General features: G+C 41.4%; 2 protein-coding genes across 4 annotated transcripts in view; one reads left to right on the top strand and one right to left on the bottom strand.

The window, feature by feature from the left end:
• Nucleotides 1-267: 267 nt before the first annotated feature.
• ythdf1 (YTH N(6)-methyladenosine RNA binding protein 1) lies at nt 268-6,991 on the bottom strand. The gene is made up of 6 exons (XM_037684810.1): nt 6,570-6,991; nt 5,896-5,920; nt 4,279-4,358; nt 2,408-4,042; nt 2,233-2,277; nt 268-1,517 (listed from the first exon to the last, which is right to left on the bottom strand). The coding sequence occupies exons 1-6, from the start codon at nt 6,594-6,596 to the stop codon at nt 1,491-1,493; spliced, it is 1,839 nt and encodes a 612-aa protein (XP_037540738.1). The 5' UTR covers nt 6,597-6,991; the 3' UTR covers nt 268-1,490.
• A 3,898-nt stretch (nt 6,992-10,889) lies between these two features.
• The window catches only part of birc7 (baculoviral IAP repeat containing 7), a 12,025-nt gene continuing 4,271 nt past the window's right edge, over nt 10,890-18,643 (top strand). For 2 of the 3 annotated variants that reach the window (XM_037684812.1, XM_037684813.1), the window contains exons 1-5: nt 10,917-11,494; nt 11,961-12,060; nt 13,669-13,750; nt 13,883-13,928; nt 14,581-14,790. In XM_037684812.1, coding sequence (XP_037540740.1) covers nt 10,954-11,494; nt 11,961-12,060; nt 13,669-13,750; nt 13,883-13,928; nt 14,581-14,790 — 979 coding nt within the window. In that variant the 5' untranslated portion in view covers nt 10,917-10,953. Of the gene's footprint in view, nt 11,495-11,960; nt 12,061-13,668; nt 13,751-13,882; nt 13,929-14,580; nt 14,791-18,643 lie in introns of all 3 variants that reach the window. The other variant, XM_037684814.1, reaches the window with a different exon arrangement.

Here is an 18,643-nt window from a genome sequence, read left to right on the forward strand (position 1 = left end):
AAATGAGCAACACCAACTCAGAATCCCTGCTATTTTCTAATCTGGTAAACAGCACTGTGACCTTAAAGGCAAGAACCAGAGGACACTGGCTTCAACATCTCCAGCTGACTGCATTATTTTGTCATGCACGGGCACAAACGTTTCATTTTATCTTTTAATGTTTCCAATTTATTTATTTTTAATATACCCCAGGACTTGCGGTATCATAATTAATAGTTCAAAGCTGGAACAAACTAGAATTAAAACCAAAAGAAACACACGGAAACCATATTTCATTCTCAGTTTTTCTTACTGGATAGTAAATCAGTTACATTAATTTTTAGATTATACATTTTTTTTTAGGCTTTCTCCATGAATATATAGACTCCTACATTAAAGCTTAGCATTACAAATTCAAGGAAAAAAAACACAAACAAGGATTAAGACAGAATGACGGTGAATGGACAAACGTGTGAACCCTTACCCCTTTAGTGAAAGTAAAAGTCTAAATCAATAGCAACAATTTAATCAAGGAAACCGTTACACCATTACATAAATCTAATAAAGACGATGGTGGGCGTGACGATTCTCTCAGACTGGGTTGTGTACATAAACAGAATCTCCCGTTGAAACATCCACAAGACGCTTCCTTTAAGGACAAACACCAAAACAAATGAGGGGTTTGAAAGCTGATTCAGTACAGTTCATTTTGATTTAAACCGTGAGAGTTCTGGTTGAGGAGGACGCATCTGTTAGTTCTCGCCAAGAAGCTTTAGCACTTCCTCTGAAATGTTTCAAGTCCCGCGTGACTTCACACTATCCCTGATTTCTCCAGCAGTGTTTGAGCAGTTCTTTTGAAGAGTCACTGATAATAATAATAATAATTTTTTTAAAAAGGATAAGGCTCCAGAAGAAACGTTTTGGAAATGAAAATTGTCAGTAGTAAGCCAGAAAATAGAGATTTTGTTGATCTGAATGAAAAATACATAAACCATTGAAGTTTTACTATCCCAGTCCGACGTGGCCTTTAGGATCCTCCAACCCTGTTGGCACAGTTAACAGATAAAGCATGGCAACGTTGCCCCCAAATGGCAAATAGGTGCATGACACATCCGTTCCTGATTGTACTGAAATATAAAGTGGCAGATTTCTTTTCTTCTTCGTGGTGCAGTCAAACCCTGATTCAATTGAAAGAGGAGCGAGGTGAGGAGGCGCGCGAGAGAAAACCCGTCAGGTGAGAGGAGAGTACATGATGGAGCAGGGGGGAAAAACTAGAGTGGTGGCTGATGGGTAATACATTTAATCAGCGCGTTATCGATATCGATGCACAAAAATCAGTGGCAGATGAGGAAAACAAAACAGAAGTCTTGACGATGGTGCAATATCACCGGGATTAAATAAAAAAAACGAGGAGGAGAAAAAAAAAAAAAAAGGGCTTGTTTGCTTTTTCGTATTCTTCTGTCTTTAAATTGAGTCCTAGTGTAAATCATCAAGCCAAGAATAAAAGTCTTCTATTGTTTATTCCTGTTTGGGCGCTCCTGTTGGGGAAAACAAGAAAAAAAAGAATTATTTTAATGATGTGACTGTCATCAAAGTACAGGATTCTTATTTCTGCACTTATTCAGGTCAATGTAATAAAAACAGTGACCAAACACTAGATTTATTTTTCATCTATTTAAACACTATTAAACTAACAACATCATCAGGCCAGGACGCTGTGGTTCACACTCATCTCCAGGCCAGCGGTCACTCCTTCAGGGATGAAGATGTGCACATGCTTGGAACGTTGGTTGGAGAGAGGAGTGACGGAAGCCATCTTTGTGAAGAGAACCCGCACATTATTAAGTAGGGGCGGAGGCCTCCATTTCCAATTGTCACCTGTTACAATGCTGTTATTGCTAGTATCACTCAGCCCTCTGTGAATAGCAAGCGGCCATCAGAGCACTAACGATCAGTCGTTAGGCTGATGGTCCTCCTTTAGCTTGAATAGCTAGTTGGATGTCAACAACAAACTGATCTACTATCATAAGACTGAGTTTATTGCAGCTCCTCAGACTGAAGAAGTCTTCTGGATAAAAGACGAAACATTTCAACAAGTTTTTTTTTTTTTTTATCCATCCAGAGGATCTGAACTAACTTTGTTAGATTTTTCTACCTGGATTTTTTAGCATGGCTACTATTTAACTAAATTTTTACTAAAAGTTAAAACATTCTGTAAAGAAAAATCTATTAAGAAAACCTGACGGTTCTTACCTGATCGAACCGAGAACGGTTCTGTATCTGAGCAGGTTCAAAAGTCTGTCAAAAACAACAAATGAGGCAAAACAGAAACAAAAATTATTTGTCGCTCCAAAGCAGACACGGAATATTTAAATATTAATAAAACCCCTTTATATATTTAGTCACATGGTTGAATTACTAAACACACCTTGCGCACCTCCTCTTCCTCTTCCTGCCTCTTCTCATAATGGGAGAAGTCATCAAAGATGGAGGTGGTATGTTTGTAGGTGGCGATGATCTTGAGCACCTGCTTGGCCTTCTCCAGAGGAACCTCCTGAGTATCACGGGAGTTGGTCACCGGCTTGTTGTCGTTGTTTTCCAGGCGAATGTGGCGCAGCTGGCTGTTAGGCACGTCCTTAACAAACAACCAGTCCACGTCAAACTTGCCCTTCCACTTGTCCTGTGCCCAAACACCAGCACTGGTCCCATAGTCCACTGGTGAATGCATTTCTGCCACACCACAGAAATGACCACTGCCGTTGACACTGAAGAGCAGGTACACCGGACCTTTAGCATTCATGGCCCGGAAGGCTGAGTCCAGCCGCTTGTTGCCATGCTCCGTGCTGCACCAGATGGAATACTTGATGGAGCGATGAATATCATCCTCAGAGTAGCTCTTAATGATGAAGACACGACCATTCTTCAGGTTCCAGTCGAAGTCCTTGGGGTTGTAACTGTGGGAGGCACGCAGCTTTTCCAGCACCGGGTGGGATTCTACACTGGGTCCCTGACCAGCAGACATTTGAGGACCGTTGTTCCCAACACCAACCATTCCCATCATACCACTTCCATCTTGGCCAGGGCCACCCTGCCCATAACCCTGGTTCCGGTTGCGTGGTGCAACCCAACGGGTCTGGGGCTGTGGTGGCTGGGTGTGATTTTGGTAAGGTTGAGGTGGTGGCTGATGGTGCTGGTGGTGGGGAGGTTGGGGCTGTAAGGCCATAGGTTGCATCTGGGGTTGCACTAAAGACTGATGAGGAGGCTGCATGGGTCCTTGAGGTGGCATGGCATGAGGGAGGCCAAGAGGTGGCTGCTGTTGCTGCAGTTGGGCTGTAGCTACCTTAGTCACTGGGCCCTTGTCCCAGGTCCCAATGTTCATGTTGTGTTTGATGGGTGGTGGGGGAAGAGCTCCCCCTGGATTGGGCATCCCTGGCTTCACCTTAGCTTTCAGCTGCTGTGGTTTGGCAGGTTTGCTAGCAATGGCGGCCCAAGAGGTGGGTTTAGGTGGAGGCATTCCAATAGGTGTGGCGCCATTTCCCGTGGCTGCCACCGCAGGTCCGCCGATCACAGATCCCACAGCTTTGACTCCTGACCCCTGACCAGGGACATCCCCTCCAATCTTCAACCCAACCATACCCTGTTCCAGGCTGTTCATGCCAGGGGCTTTGTTCAGGGTGTCATTGTGAAAGCCTGTCTGACCATCAGGCACCAGAGTGCCCCCCAGGGAGCTGGGAGGATAACTATAGCTGCCACCGTATGCTGAGCTTTGAGTCTGCTGGCCCTGAGAGCCACTTGTTCCCCAAGCAGAGAAGGCAGGGTTTTCAGGAAAAAAGTTAAACCTGTGGGGGTAGATACTGCTTCCCAGTCCACCTGGTTGGCCAAACACCGTGTCCGGCATGAAATGATGATCTCCATTACTCAAAGGTCCATAGGGCGTGAGGTATGGAATAGGGGGGTCTCCACCTGTGGACCATGGGGCCTCACTTAGCGGGTACGGAAATCCAATGGAGGGAGCATAGTAGCTTGACAGGTAGGGATCGGTGATGGACTGATAGCTGTTGTTCTGAAATCATGTGCAAACAATGGAAAGTGCCTTAGATGTTTGATTTAAAAGTAATTAAGATAAATAAATTAAACTATTCTTGTTTACTATTCATAAAGCAAAATATTGTTTTAGATAACATTTCAAAGTAGAACACAGTTAATTAAAAAGTAACTGTGGGCACATTTGTCATACTGTGACATTTATTAAAAATAATATGATTTCAAAAATGACAGAACACAAGGAGCACACCTTACCTGAGTTGATTGACCGGTGAGGTATGGCTCAAAGTCGTTGTCATGGACAGTTTCCTTCTGATGTAGTGAACCATTTTGCACTGAAACATAGACATAGACAAAATTTAACTATTCATTTTTAAAAGCAGTGACAGTTGTTTAGGATATAAAGAAGCCCTGTGTTTCAAACAACACACTTGGCACATAAAAAAATCACTGTGACTTTTCAATACAAATCAAAACATCCAAATCGCCTCAGTTCAAGTTCTAATGACTTTTTACAGTTCAAACATTTTCAAACACTTTTTAGGAGGCTCAGCTGGTAGAACTATCGCCTCTCAGCTAGAAGGTTGCTGGATTGAGTCCCGGCCAGGGGCCTTTCTGCGTGAAGTTTCCATGTTCTCTCAGCCTAACATGCGTGGGATTTCTCTGGGTACCCCCGTTTCCTCCCACAGGCCAAAAACATGCACGTTAGGCTGATTGGTAACTATATTGTCTCTAGGTATGAGTGAGAGAATGAATGGTTGTCTCATTTGTCTCTATGTGGTTCTGTGATGGACCTGCAACCTGTCCAGGGTGTACCCCGCCTCTCGAACAGCGATGACTGTGTATGGGCACCAGTGACTCCCAATCCAGAAAGGAAGAAGCAGGTAAAGATAATGGATGGATGGATATGACAAAAATAATTAGCATTTTCTAAGCCGTGCTAAACAGTTCTGTGATACTAAAGAATACTTGAAAACAGCCTGTCAAGCTTCCTCCTCCTACATCCAAACATTTTTTTCTTTTACTGGGGAAAAATAAATTATCAGTTAATCTTTCCGTGCAACTAGGAAGATGGGAAGATGAAAAGATTAAGTGAGCCTACTCTGGTTTGAAATCTCAGTACATGCAAGCAGAGTAGGTGACTGACTATAAAAGTTAGCAGTTTTCTTTTCCCTGGAATAAACAGACGTGGCTTGCTACAGTAAAATTCTCCAGGTAACAGGATTCAGTTGAATACAACAATCTGATGAAACAAAGAATGTGCACGGGATTTGGATTTGAATCAAAGCAAACCACAACTTGCTCCTGAAACTAAAAACCTGAAAAAAACGAAACAATGTCACATTCTAAAGTTACTAAACTTGAATCAATTTTCAAACACGAATGAATTGGAGTGATGCACTCGTTTCACTTACAGTGGTGTGTGTGAATTCAATGATATCTGCCATGTAGTGTTTATTTCCCCATCTTTGATATTTGGAACAGATGTCAACAAATCTCAGCAGCCAGTCCTGTTCTCCTTGACCATCTATTAGATTTATTTCATATAACTTCTAATGCGTACACCTTATAAATATCGGTACATAAAGCTCAAAGCTCACCAGATATATTTTTTAAACCCCTCTCTACTTTAGATGAAACAGTAAAAGATAAAATGCAAAGTCTCATGTGAAGCAGCAGATGTGTACACCACATACTGCACACCTGAAATGAACAAACTTTCAGGAGAAGCGTTCCCATTCCAAATTTGGCCATTTCGTTTCAGCTTCGAACGACAACGTGCCATTACAATAATTTCAAAACACGTTAGGCTGGAAATATATATTGATAGTTCAAGAATAAAAATGATCAGATCAGTGCTTTGTCACTCACCTTTAGACACTTGTCCCTTTGTTCTCTGCATCCAGATTAGAAGAAAGAAGGAAAAAACAAGAAAATGTTATTTATTTTTACACATTATTCACGTTTAAACAGGGAATAAGTGCATAGATCATGCAACCCTCGTATTGCCAAGCTGAAGAGAACAATAAAAGCACGTATCAGACTCTACAGGCAAAAACGCTCGGCTTTAAATATGATACAAGTGTTTTTGGCACTAATCTCAAAGCAGTGCCCATTTTGCAAAAAACAAAACACTTAACGTTGCCACCTTTAATGACTTTCTAAACGCCAATGACGTAACCGCAGCATTAAAAGTAGTAAAGAGGCAGCAAAACATCCCACTTAAAGTTACTTTTCCAATAAGTTACCCTGAGCCATTATGTAAATCTGTTTACGTTAACTAGCCGCAATGTTTATGCTTTTTAACTATGTAGATAAAAAAAACGCACATTTTCTGTAACAAATGACAACGTAACACACGCTGAGGGAAACATGCCGTCTTTCTTAAACGTCCACAATTAAAAAAAATTAATAAAATTCACGGAATGCATCCAACTTGCTACTAGCTACATGCCGAAGCTAGTGGCTAGCTTAGCACTTCCGAGGCATAGCCGTAGCCCATTAAATCGTTAGCAGACACTGGCGAGGCACGCCGTCCTTCATACCTGAGGGTCAATGCTCGTGGTAGACATAATTCATTAAGCAAGTCCCTGGATTCTCACGGAGCCCGAGCTTGTGTCTGAATTTCAACCCTTCGTGATTTGCGAGCAAGTTCACAGCTCAGTCAGAGTTAGCTGTGTGGCTAACAGTGCCGCTTAGCGCGAGGCTAGCAGTTGTAGCGCAGGCTCAGCTGAGATCTTGTTCCAACTTCCAGTTTCAAGTCCTCGGATACGGAGTCCCAAAGCTTTCAAGTCCTACTTCAGTTTTTCGAGGTAAGGACGTGTGTCGTCGAGTAACACCCTGTGGATCTTGAGTATTTCTGTCTTCGTTGTCTTTTACTCAGTCTCTTTTTTTTTTAATTCCACAGAGAGAGCGCTCCTCAGTTACGTTAAAGCCCCGAACACTTCCCCAATGGCTGCTCCATCCGGGCTCTGAGACGCCGCTGTAGTTCGCCGAGTTCCCCGCGGGGTGGCAAAACTTTTAGCATCCTCCTCGTCAGGAAAAGTGACTCATAAATTCTGTTATTTACGGTAAACAAGCTTACTGGTCTCTTAAATGTTAGTACGGTGGCCCTTAGGCCCAAATCACAAATGAATGAACTGAACACGTCACGAGGGGGGAAAGGTTAATTACAAATTAAAAAAGTACAAATTGCATTTTGATGTAATGTAAAGGGAGCAAAGATTTTAAAAAAAGAAAAGAAAAAGAGTTTAAGCTGATGCCAGTGGCTCACTACCTGGAAGCAAAGAGACAGAAATAAATGCAGACTAAAAAGTAAGCCTCAAACACTTCCTACAAGTTAGATCTTACAAATTCTCGAACCGAAAGGAGAAGAATCTTGATGATCAAACATGAAGATAAAATAATAATAATTCTACTGAGTTGTATTCAGAATTTAGGTAAAATACACTTTTCAGTTACGTTTTGAGCACGGAGGCGCAACTGGTAGAGCTGCTGCCTCTCAGCGAGCAGGTGACCCTGGTTCAAGTCCCGGTCTGGGGGTCTTTCTGGGTGGAGTTTGCATGTTCTCTCCGTGCATGTGTGGGTTTTCCCTGTGTACTCTGGTTTCTTTCCACAGACCAAAAACATGCATGTTAGGCTGATTGGTAACTCTAACTTGTCCCTAGGTGTGAGTGAGAGAGTGAATGGTTGTTTGTCTATTTTGTCTCTCTATGTGTCCCTGTGATGGACTGGAGACCTGTCCAGGGTGTCCCCTGCGTCTCGCACAGTGATGGCTGGGCACGAGCACCAGCGACCCCTGCAACCCAAAAAGGACGAAGCGGGTAAAGATGATGGATGGAGTTAAAATGTACTGTAATTCAGTCTCCCTCAATCCTGGTCCTCGAGGACCACTGTCCTGCATGTTTTAGATGCAGAATCCTGTTAATCGTTCATTCATCTGTTAATCGTTCATTCAAATCAGGCGTGTCAAAGCAAAGAAACATCTAAAACATGCAGGACAGTGGTCCTCGAGGACCACCGCTGTAATTTGTCAGCAGTGACGGAAACACCGGGTGAACGTAGACAGAAATGTCTTCATTGTAATGTTTTATTTTTCAGTGTTTCAAAATGAAGTGGTGGCGCAGAGGTTAGAGAAGGTGGGCTTGTGATCAGAAGGTTGCCGGTTCAACTCCACATACCGTCCATCCATCCATTATCTTTTACCCGCTTCTTCCATTTTGGGTCACGGGGGTCGCCGGTGCCCATGTCCAGCAATCACTGTGCGAGGGGCGGGGGACACCCTGGATGGATCGCAAGTCCATCACAGAGACACACAGAGACAAACGAGACAAACAAACATTCAGTCTCTCACTCACACCTAGGGACAATTTAGAGTTACCAATCAGCCTAACATGCATGTTTTTGGTCTGTGGGAGGAAACTGGAGCACCCGGAGAAAACCCACGCATGCACGGAGAGAACATGCAAACTCCACCCAGGAAGGCCCCTGGACCGGGATTTGAACCGGGGACCTGCTCGCTGAGAGGCAGCAGCTCTACCGTGCTGCCCCATATCGACAACATCAAAAATGTGGGTGAGAAAGATGAAGCACCCACACCTGCCTCCACTCTCATTTGTCCCATGCACTCTGGGCCCTTGAGCAAGATCTTTAACCCCCACCGTCTGCTCCTCCAGGTGCCTTATAGCAGCTCTCTGCTCCACACAGAGGGATGTGGTAGCTCAGTGGTCTGCGGTCGCATCAGGAAGGACATCCAGCGTAAAAAACAATTACCAAGTCTTCATGCGAGTTAGTTTGCTGTGGCGACCCCTGAAGAAGGGAGCAGCCGAAAGAAGAAGAAAAAAATGTAAATTTTCCAAAAAGAGTTATGGACAAATAAAGAGTTTCTTTATTTTTTGACCTTTTGAAAATTAGTGTGACATCATCAACTTGTTTGGTGTGGAAATCTCCAAAAAGATTAAATGTTAAACTTCAATTATTTAAAAACCCGTAAAAAATACAAAATTCAAGTTCATCCATTTAAACTCCAACTTTCTGCAACCGGTTTAAACTTGGCATGATGTTTCTGCTGTAAGGTATGTCTGAGCCATGAAGTCTAAAAGGACTGGCTTTCCTCATGGTTTTGCATCAACTTTATTGATGGCCAGTTTTATTTTTTTCTTCTTCTTCTTCTTCTTGCTAAGTTTGTCCACACCTTGCAACATTAGCACACTCCAAATCGTCCACACATTTTGTTGAACAGTATTTTTTGTGTATTTTATTTTTTTTTAAAAAATGAAAGCTATGCAGCAAAATGAAAATATCTTTTTTTTAGCTGAATAATAAAAAGGATGCTTCTGTGGTTCTGCACTGAGGAACCTTGACCCAACAGCACAGACAGCAACTCATCTAAAACGCGCACAATTTTAGAAAACACACAACATAACAAAATGTTTCTTTACAAATTATTTATAATTTTAGGAAGCAGCAGCAGAAAGCACAACAGTTTATAAAACACAATAAAACCACAACACCACAAACAAAACTCATACTTATGTTTAAAAAATGACTCTAAATCAGAAAGACTCAAATTTAATGATTTTTACAAAAGCATGTTACGGTTTAATATTTTATTATTTTCCTTTATGAAACCTTGTTGTACTTTCTGTCATATCATCAGAAATCTCAGATTTTCTTTGAGAAATTACATTTTCTCCCATTTTGGCATTCTGGTAAATAACATTTTAATGCTGTTGTCATGTTTATATCAAGCATTAAGAGTTTTTGGACTTGTTGGGTTTTGCAACTCACCATATATTTTTTGACATTATCTCAGCTGCAGGCAGGACCAGCAGGAGTCAGAAGACTGTGTGTGGCTTTCTGGAGGACCTTTAAGAGCCCTTTGACAGTTCACTTGGGCTCAGCTCTCATGTGGAGCTCTGTGAAATTTAAATGCTGGTTTGATAAGGCCACAGAACGCATCGGAGGGCACACATCTGGCCTGCATACATCTCTTTTCAACGTATTTAAAATCACAGATTTAAACCCTGACTGACCATGATTATTCTGAAATCTGTAGTGAGTGTTTTGATCTCATGCTTGAGACACAGAAGAGTGAAACTAAATGCATAAGAATGAACAGCTATTTCATCATGCCTGGTAAAAGGTCAGAGTTTAAAATCCTTTAGACTGAACTAACAGTGCACTGTAGCAGTTTCACGTTTTCACCACCAGGGGGAGGCAAAGATACAAACGAGTTTAAACCATCCGATTTTTAAACGTTTGATTCACCTACACAAAAAAAGGCAACTTTAACATCATTTGTTCATCATGTTTAGACTTTGCTTCTCTTTGACATCATCTCAAGGATAGTTATTTAAGATTACAAAGTTACAGACTTGGTCAGCTTCAGATGATCACAGCCACACAGAGATGCTTGCCATATAAAACATTAGAAATTGTTAACATCTTTACAGCAAATACCACAAATAAGTATGTAAAAATAAACTTTTGTATTATTGGATCACAACAGAAATTTTATGTTTTAGCCATCGATAGCCTCATAAGTGTAGGAAAATTGAATAAAAAGGTATTGTCTTAACATTTTTTTCATAAAAATTTACATATAAAAGGGATAATTTACCGTGTTCGAGTTTTTTTTATGCATCTTTATTTGTCAAGATTTTTCATTGACTCTACTGACCCTTTCAGAGTTTTTAAGCTGCGGCAAACACCTGAAATGATTCCCTATCCCCGCAGGAGGCTGAGCAGCCCTGTTCAGGCTGCCATTCATTCAAGAATCAATGAGCATACATTCTGGCAGCTAGAGGATTTTCTGGAAAACAGTCTCCTGTCGGCTGCTGCGCAGGACCCCCAGCACCTGGTCATGTTATTTCAGCTGTTGTTCTGCACTCACCTTCAGTGTGCGCTCCACTATGGACCGCAAAAGGGATGCCAGGCACAGGACAAAGAGAGAGAGAAAAGCCCACACCCTGCAGAATGACGGATGACAGGAGAACTTTGCTGCAGCTCCTCAAGGAGCCTCAGATGCGAGAAGAGAGGAAAAGGCTTAGGACTTTCCAGAACTGGCCCGCAGACGCGCCTGTGACCTCTGGAGACCTGGCCAAGGCAGGCTTTTTCTTTTTAGGCCGCAGGGATGAAGTCCAGTGTTTCTGCTGTGGGGGGATTTTAAGATACTGGGTGCCGGGGGATAATCCAGATGCTGAGCATAAGCGGCATTTCCCTACTTGCAGCTTCGCACTGGGGCGAGCTGTGGGCAATATTCCTCTCCAAACAGGCTCCTCGGACTCTGTGGACGGCCAGCTGTTGAGTCAGCTCCAGAGGATGACGATGGACGACCAGGGAACAGCTGGACAAGCGGTCTATCCGGAGATGGAAGCTGAAGATTCTCGGCTCGCCACTTTCCACAACTGGCCGGCCGAGGCCTCCGTCCAGCCTGATGTTCTCGCCAGAGCAGGATTTTTCTACACAGGTGCTGTAAAAACGATGTTTCCTTTGAGCAATATCTGAGTACTGATTAGAACGTTTGAGTAAATACGAAGCCATTCAGCGCCGGAGCGACTTCCTGTGTGTGACAGAGTTCATGCTACAATTGTCCTGCTGAGTCAGCATGTTGTTAACAGAACAAACTGGACAAAGCTGGGGCTGCTAAAGAAGCACAGCTTCAGGCCGTTCTCTGACAAGAGTTCATTTTATGAAATATCATCTTAAAAACCCAAACACACGCAGCATACTTTCATCCGTTTCACTTTGTTGAAAATTCTCTGGGATGTATGAAATATTCCTGTACCACTTGGCCCTTTGTTTGTTTGGTTGAGAACAAGAGAACGCAGGAGCCGAACGAAAAGTTCTGGCTTTGATGGTGGAGCTGCAAACACTCATTTCATCTGTTTTTTATTTGTTTGTTTATTTATTTGTTTATTTTTATTTACTCCCAGGTCATGGTGACAACGTCAAATGTTTTTTCTGTGACGGAGGGCTGAGGAACTGGGAGCCAGGGGACGACCCCTGGCAGGAACATGCCAAATGGTTTCCACGGTAACGACAAAGATAAATTTAACCACATCGACTGAATACATTAAAAGCCTGGTATTGTTTGAAGTAATGTATATCACCCCCTGCCTGTCGTACAAGAGTTTGAAACTAAAATCTTCACTGCACAGAGACAGAGTTTTATGTGTTTTATCCCAAACCTGAAAGTGTTACAGTCTCGTGCAGTATCATAACATGTCAGAGCTCTTAGACCTCACACAGTCTGTTAGTGCTCTCATTACATATTGTGAATGACTCTCAGCTACTACCACGTCAAGTTATAGATTAACAGCTGTACAACTGAATGAGCTTTAACCACGTGTTGGCTAATGTTGATGAGCTGTGGCAGCCATCTTGAACTGAGTTGACCCCAAAAGTTAATCGGTTGTAGTCGTAGATCCAGTGAGTACTTTCTGAAAGTTTCATTGAAATCCATTCAGTGGTTTATGAGATATTTTGCTAACAGACAAACAGGCCATGCTTTGGTTTCAAGCAAAGATCTTGAGTAGTAGGAGATGAATTCTTCCTGAAAGTTTTATTAAAATCTGTCCAGTGAGATATTTTGCTAACAGACGGACAGAGTTCACTCCAAAGACTTGATGGAAAGATTTTAAACAAAAAGCTTCTTCTTTGTCGTCTCAGCGAAGAACGCGGCAAGTTTTAGGTCATTATCTGTAAAACAGATTCAGTTATGACTACTGGAGGGTTTTTTAAGGACAGCTGGCTTTGACAGCTCTGAGTCGTAGATGTCCGAAGCTCTCAGAAGTTAATGATTATTTTCTGAAAGGTTCGTTAACATTAGTTCTCTGGTTAATGAGATCGTAGGCGAGCAACAACAATTAAACAACAATGTTCAGACAGATCATCTGGACGGTTTCTTTGTTGCTGAGATGTTTCATCCTTCATCCAAAGGACTTATTCAGTCTGAGGAGCCACCAAACCAAACTGAATCCCACAAACGGCTCACTCCCAAGAGTGGGAGAAACAAAAAAACCAGTTTGCTGGTGGTAAAATGGCTCCGGGGCTCGCCCTCTCTCCATCAACTCCTCTAAGGCAGACCATGCCAGAAAACTTTTTTTTTCCACTCTGGAAGTGAACAGTTTGTGGGATTCAGTTTGGTTTGGTGGCTCTTCAGACTGAATAAGTCCTTTGGATGAAGGACAAAATGTCTCAGCAACAAAGAAACCGTCCAGATGACCTGACTGAACATTGTTGGATTTATTCCTGGATTAATGAGCATGAACTTTGATGAGTAATTAAACAGATTTGCCCTCGAGGTTTAAATGTTGATTCAGTGATTATTGTATCTAAATATTCCAGAAAAATCTTGACATGAGCCCAAAGTGCCACTGACTCCGCTTTAATCTCTGATCTCAGCATCACAAACTTTGGGATTAAATTAGGAAATGACTTAAATCTGAAAAGTTTTGGAGGAACCTACCTGTTGAGTACTTCAAAAACCGCCGCTGATCGTTAAAGTTTAATTAATGTGAGTTTGGACATTTACTTTGTTACAATACTCTATAAATAAAGACACGCAGTTTATACACGCAAACAATAAACATGTTTAACGTAATCAAACATGTAAAAATAAGTTTCTTTGTATTTTCTCAGATGTGAATTTTTAATCCAGTCGAGAGGGCAGGAGTACATCACCAACATACAGGATGCTCATTTCCACCTGGGCGACTCTGTGGTAAGAGCTTCGTTCCTCTTGTCCGCTCACGGTGGCATCTAGTAGAAATGTGTGTCCACGCATGAAGAAATAAAAGCACATCTTTTACGAGTTTCATTGTAAATAATAATTTTTTAAAAACTTGCTTTCCAGGGTGGATCACAGACTTCTACTGGAGGAGATGTTGGTTCTAGAAACAGTAAGTTAAAATACAAAAAACTTGACTATTCATTAAATAGCAGCATCAGCAAACTATAATCCTGTCAAGAAGCCGTGAGTATAAAATATGAGGAGGTCCTGCCTCGATGCAGTACAGCTGTAAATTCTGTAGAATCAAAATATCTTATTAGCTCATTCTGAGGAGAGAAGCACTGCAAGCCCCTGATTGGAGAGTTTCCCTTCAATCCTAGAGTTTAAATTATAGGTTTGATGCATGAGATGCACAAAATACATGAGCTTTATTTAAATGCTCAAATCAGCGACTGAGCAGATCCTCTGGAAGAATGCAGGTTGTCTTCCTTTCTTTCGAGTGTGTAGTCCGAGCTGGCAGCCACTAAAAACAGCAACAGGGATTTTTTTGATTTTTTTTTTTACCTGAGCTCATTTTTGTTACAGGATTTTTAGCACGTGCTTTGGAAGCCTTTTGATTGGCGCTTGTGGTTTCAGGGTAAAACAAAAAGAAAGAACGTTAGCAATCCAATACAGCAGAGATACAAGAAGAAGTCTGTGGTTTCAAATGTGCAACATACTGACACACAAATTCGTTTTTTTAATGGTTGGGTTTGCATAAAACAGACTAATGAGTTGTTTGTTCTGTCATTGTCCTCCTCTTCGCTCCTCGTGTCCTCCAGGTTTGGTTGGAAGTCGGGGAGCTTCATCCGCCATGCTTTCTCCCGTGGTTCAAACTGTGCTCCAGATGGGCTTTGAGGCGAGCCTGGTGGAGAGTTTGGTCCAGACCAGGTACCTCCTGGCAGGTCAGCACTACACGTCTGTGTCTGCGCTGGTCACTGACGTCCTGCAGGCAGAGGAGGAGGACAGAGAGAGGGAGCCGAGCAGCACAGGTAACACGTTTACTACAGGTAACACGTTTACTTCTGCTTACGTCTTCTTCAGCAGTTCTGCTCAGTTATTCTGTGATTCAAATACATCATTTGAGTTTCTTCCTAATCTGTTGTTTTTTTAATTTCTGCTGCTATTTTTCTGTTAATATTTTTATAGTTTTTCCTTGCAAAGTGCAAAGTGTTTTCCTTTAAGTGTTTAAAAAATATATCATGTTCAGAAATTAGTTTTTTTAGAGATCAAAAGCCCCAAGAAATTTGGATTTGCAAATAGTTTTACTCGTTAACTCAATATTGTAGCATTGGGACGACAAGTAAGATGAATCTAACTTCAGATTTTTGGTAACACTTTACTATAAGGTGCACAACATTTGAATAACTATGAGGGAACACCTCAGGAACAAATCAGGAGCTAATAGGTAGTTAACCAGTACTTACTGGGGTACACACAGCCAAGTCTTATTAGGGGACTACTGGTTAGTTACCTGGGAAACGAAGAGGAACTAATCAGGAACTAATGGGTAGTTAACATGGAAACCAAAGAGAAACGAATCAGGAGCTCATAACCAGTACTTACTGGGGAACACACAGCCATGCCTTATTAGGGGACTACTGGTTACCGGTAATTACATTGTAAATGAAGAGGAACTAATCATTAATTAATGAGTAGTTACCAAGGAAACTAAAGAGGAACGAATCAGGAGCTAATGGGTAATAAAATCAGTAATCACTAGGAAACATGTTTTTGTCTATTACGAGCTGCGACCTCACTGGTGCAAGGTTTATTCAGAACTCACATGGAGAATTTATCCTCTGTTTTTGAGGTAACAAACCAGTAGTCCCACAATTAGGCTTGACTGTGTGTTCCCCAGTAAGTACTGGTTAACTACCCATTAGCTCCTGATTCGTTCCTTAGGCATTCCCTTGTAGTTAAGCAAATGTTGTGTACCTTATTGTAAAGTGTTACCAGATGTTTGATTAGTCTAACTCCCTGAATGCATCCTTTCAACAAGCTACAGGTTTATTTTTAAGATTCTCGTAGCAAAAAAATCTAGAATAGACCGAGAGACGACAAAAAAAATAAACCTGTTTTGAAGTTACTTTTCTATAAAAATAAAAATAAAGTGTTTCTGCAGAGTGATGGAGTAACAGTGAGCAGAACTAGAGAAATGCATAATTTTACTAACAGAACCTGAACTGATAAAACCTGATCCGTCCTGCTTTGAGCTTATGATGCAGCCTGTCATGCAGACGTTTTCCTATTGGAGGCAAAAATAAATTTAAAACAACGCACATCTATATATATAAAAAGACTGCTGATGAAAATATAAAGACATCTAGATGGACTTGAATCCTAAAACCCTTTAAAATCTTCATGAGCTCAGCAGCAGAATACCTTCATAAATGTTTAAATAAAAATTAAATAAAAAAAAAAACAGAAACTTTTTGCAGGAAAAAACAAAGAGCATCAACTGATCGACTTTTAGCTGGCTGTTCAGAAAGCTCCAATAAGAGTTTGTTTTAAAGCTGAACTTGAAGATATTTTAATCTTTTGCTTTTAGTTTTTTTGTTATTCCACTAATTTAAACTGTAAAAGCTATAAATCAGTCATCATCATGGATGAAATATTTAAATAAATGTGTAATGTTTAATTGGATGTCTTTCGGAAATCAGGTCATTTTGCCCTAACTTTGCGTGTAAGTGACAGAATATTTACTCCCAGTCTGAACACTGCTCAGAATCATCAAACCATAACCTGTCAAAACTGTCAAAATGAGCTTTTACAGTGATTATTGAAAAAATATGATATTCAACAGAACCTAATTTCCTCTTCCGTTACAGACTAAAAGTTATTTAAACTGGTTTAGAGTAGTCCTTTGCTACTTGGTGGTTCGTTATTCGCGGACTCGCTCTTTCGCATTTCTTCAAAATAAGATTGGACATGATACACAATTGGTTGATTGATAGATGAGCCGCACGATCGGCATGACATTTTTATTCAAAATGAATTATTTTTAATTATTTAGCCCCAGTGTTCAGCCCAAGCTGCAGGAGAAGCTTCTTCATACAGCGTGTCATATCTCTGCTCTGAAGCAGAGATATGGGTGTGGCCAAGAGTGCTGGCTGGTGGCAGAGTGCAGCAGGAGGCAGAGAGCTGAAATCATGACATGCTGTGCTCTTTTAAATTGTTTAGAGTTTAGAAACATTGTTTAGAATATTGCAAGAGTGTGGGGAGGGTTTTAAACACCTTTATATACAAACCGGATTCCAAAAAATTTGGGACACTAAACAAATTGTGAATAAAAACTGATTGCAATGATGTGGAGATGACAAATGTCAATATTTTATTCGTAATATAACATAGATGACAGATCAAAAGTTTAATCTGAGTAAATGTAACATTTTAAAGGAAAAATATGTTGATTCAAAATTTCACAGTGTCAACAAATCCCAAAAAGTTGGGACGAGTAGCAATAAGTGGCTGGCAAAAGGAAATTGAGCATATAACGAGCAGCTGGAAGACCAATTAACACTAATTAGGTCAATTGACAACATGATTGGGTATAAAAAGAGCTTCTCAGAGTGTCAGTGTCTCTCAGAAGCCAAGATGGTAAGAGGATCACCAATTCCACCATTGTTGTGCAGAAACATAGTGCAGCAATACCAGAATGGTGTTACCCAGCGTAAAATAGCAAAGACTTTTAAGTTATCATCATCAACTGTGCATAACATCATCAAAAGATTCAGAGAGTCTGGAACAATCAATGTGCGTAAGGGTCAAGGCCGTAAAACTCTACTGGATGCTCGTGATCTCCGGGCCCTTAAACGCCACTGCACCTCAAACAGGAATGCCACTGTCAAGGAAATAACAGAATGGGCTCAGGAATACTTCCAGAAAGCATTGTCAGTGAACACAATCCACCGTGCCATCCGCCGTTGCCAGCTGAAACTCTACAGTGTAAAGAGGAAGCCATTTCTAAGCAAGCTCCACAAGCTCAGACGTTTGCACTGGGCCAGGGGTCATTTAAAATGGAGTGTGGCAAAATGGAAGACTGTTCTGTGGTCAGATGAGTCACGATTTGAAGTTCTTTATGGAACACTGGGACGCCATGTCATCCGGACCAGAGAGGACAAGGATAGCCCAAGTTGTTATCAACGCTCCGTTCAGAAGCCTGCATCACTGATGGTATGGGGTTGCATGAGCGCTTGTGGCATGGGCAGCTTGCATGTCTGGAAAGGCACCATTAATGCAGAGAACTATGTTCAGGTTCTAGAACAACATATGCTCCCATCTAGACGTCATCTCTTTCAGGGAAGACCCTGCATTTTTCAACACGATAATGCCAGACCACATTCTGCAGCAATCACAACATCATGGCTACGTAGGAGAAGGATCCGGGTACTGAAATGGCCAGACTGCAGTCCAGATCTTTCACCTATAGAGAACATTTGGCGCATCATAAAGAGGAAGGTGCAACAAAGAAGGCCCAAGACGATTGAACAATTAGAGGCCTGTATTAGACATGAATGGGAGAGCATTCCTATTTCTAAACTTGAGAAACTGGTCTCCTCTGTCCCCAGACGTCTGTTGAGTGTTGTAAGAAGAAGGGGGGATGCCACACAGTGGTAAAAATGGACTTGTCCCAACTTTTTGGGGATTTGTTGACGCCATGAAATTTGGAAACAACAGATTTTTCCCTTAAAATAATACATTCTCTCAGTTTAAACTTTTGATCTGTGATTTGTGTTCTATTCTGAATAAAATATTAGATGTTGGCACCTCCACATCATTGCATTCAGTTTTTATTCACAATTTGTTTAGTGTCCCAACTTTTTTGGAGTCCGGTTTGTACAT

Source organism: Nematolebias whitei, chromosome 11, assembly GCF_014905685.2.
Source record: "Nematolebias whitei isolate Nwh7 chromosome 11, NemWhi1, whole genome shotgun sequence".
Taxonomy (NCBI): Eukaryota; Metazoa; Chordata; class Actinopteri; order Cyprinodontiformes; family Rivulidae; genus Nematolebias; species Nematolebias whitei.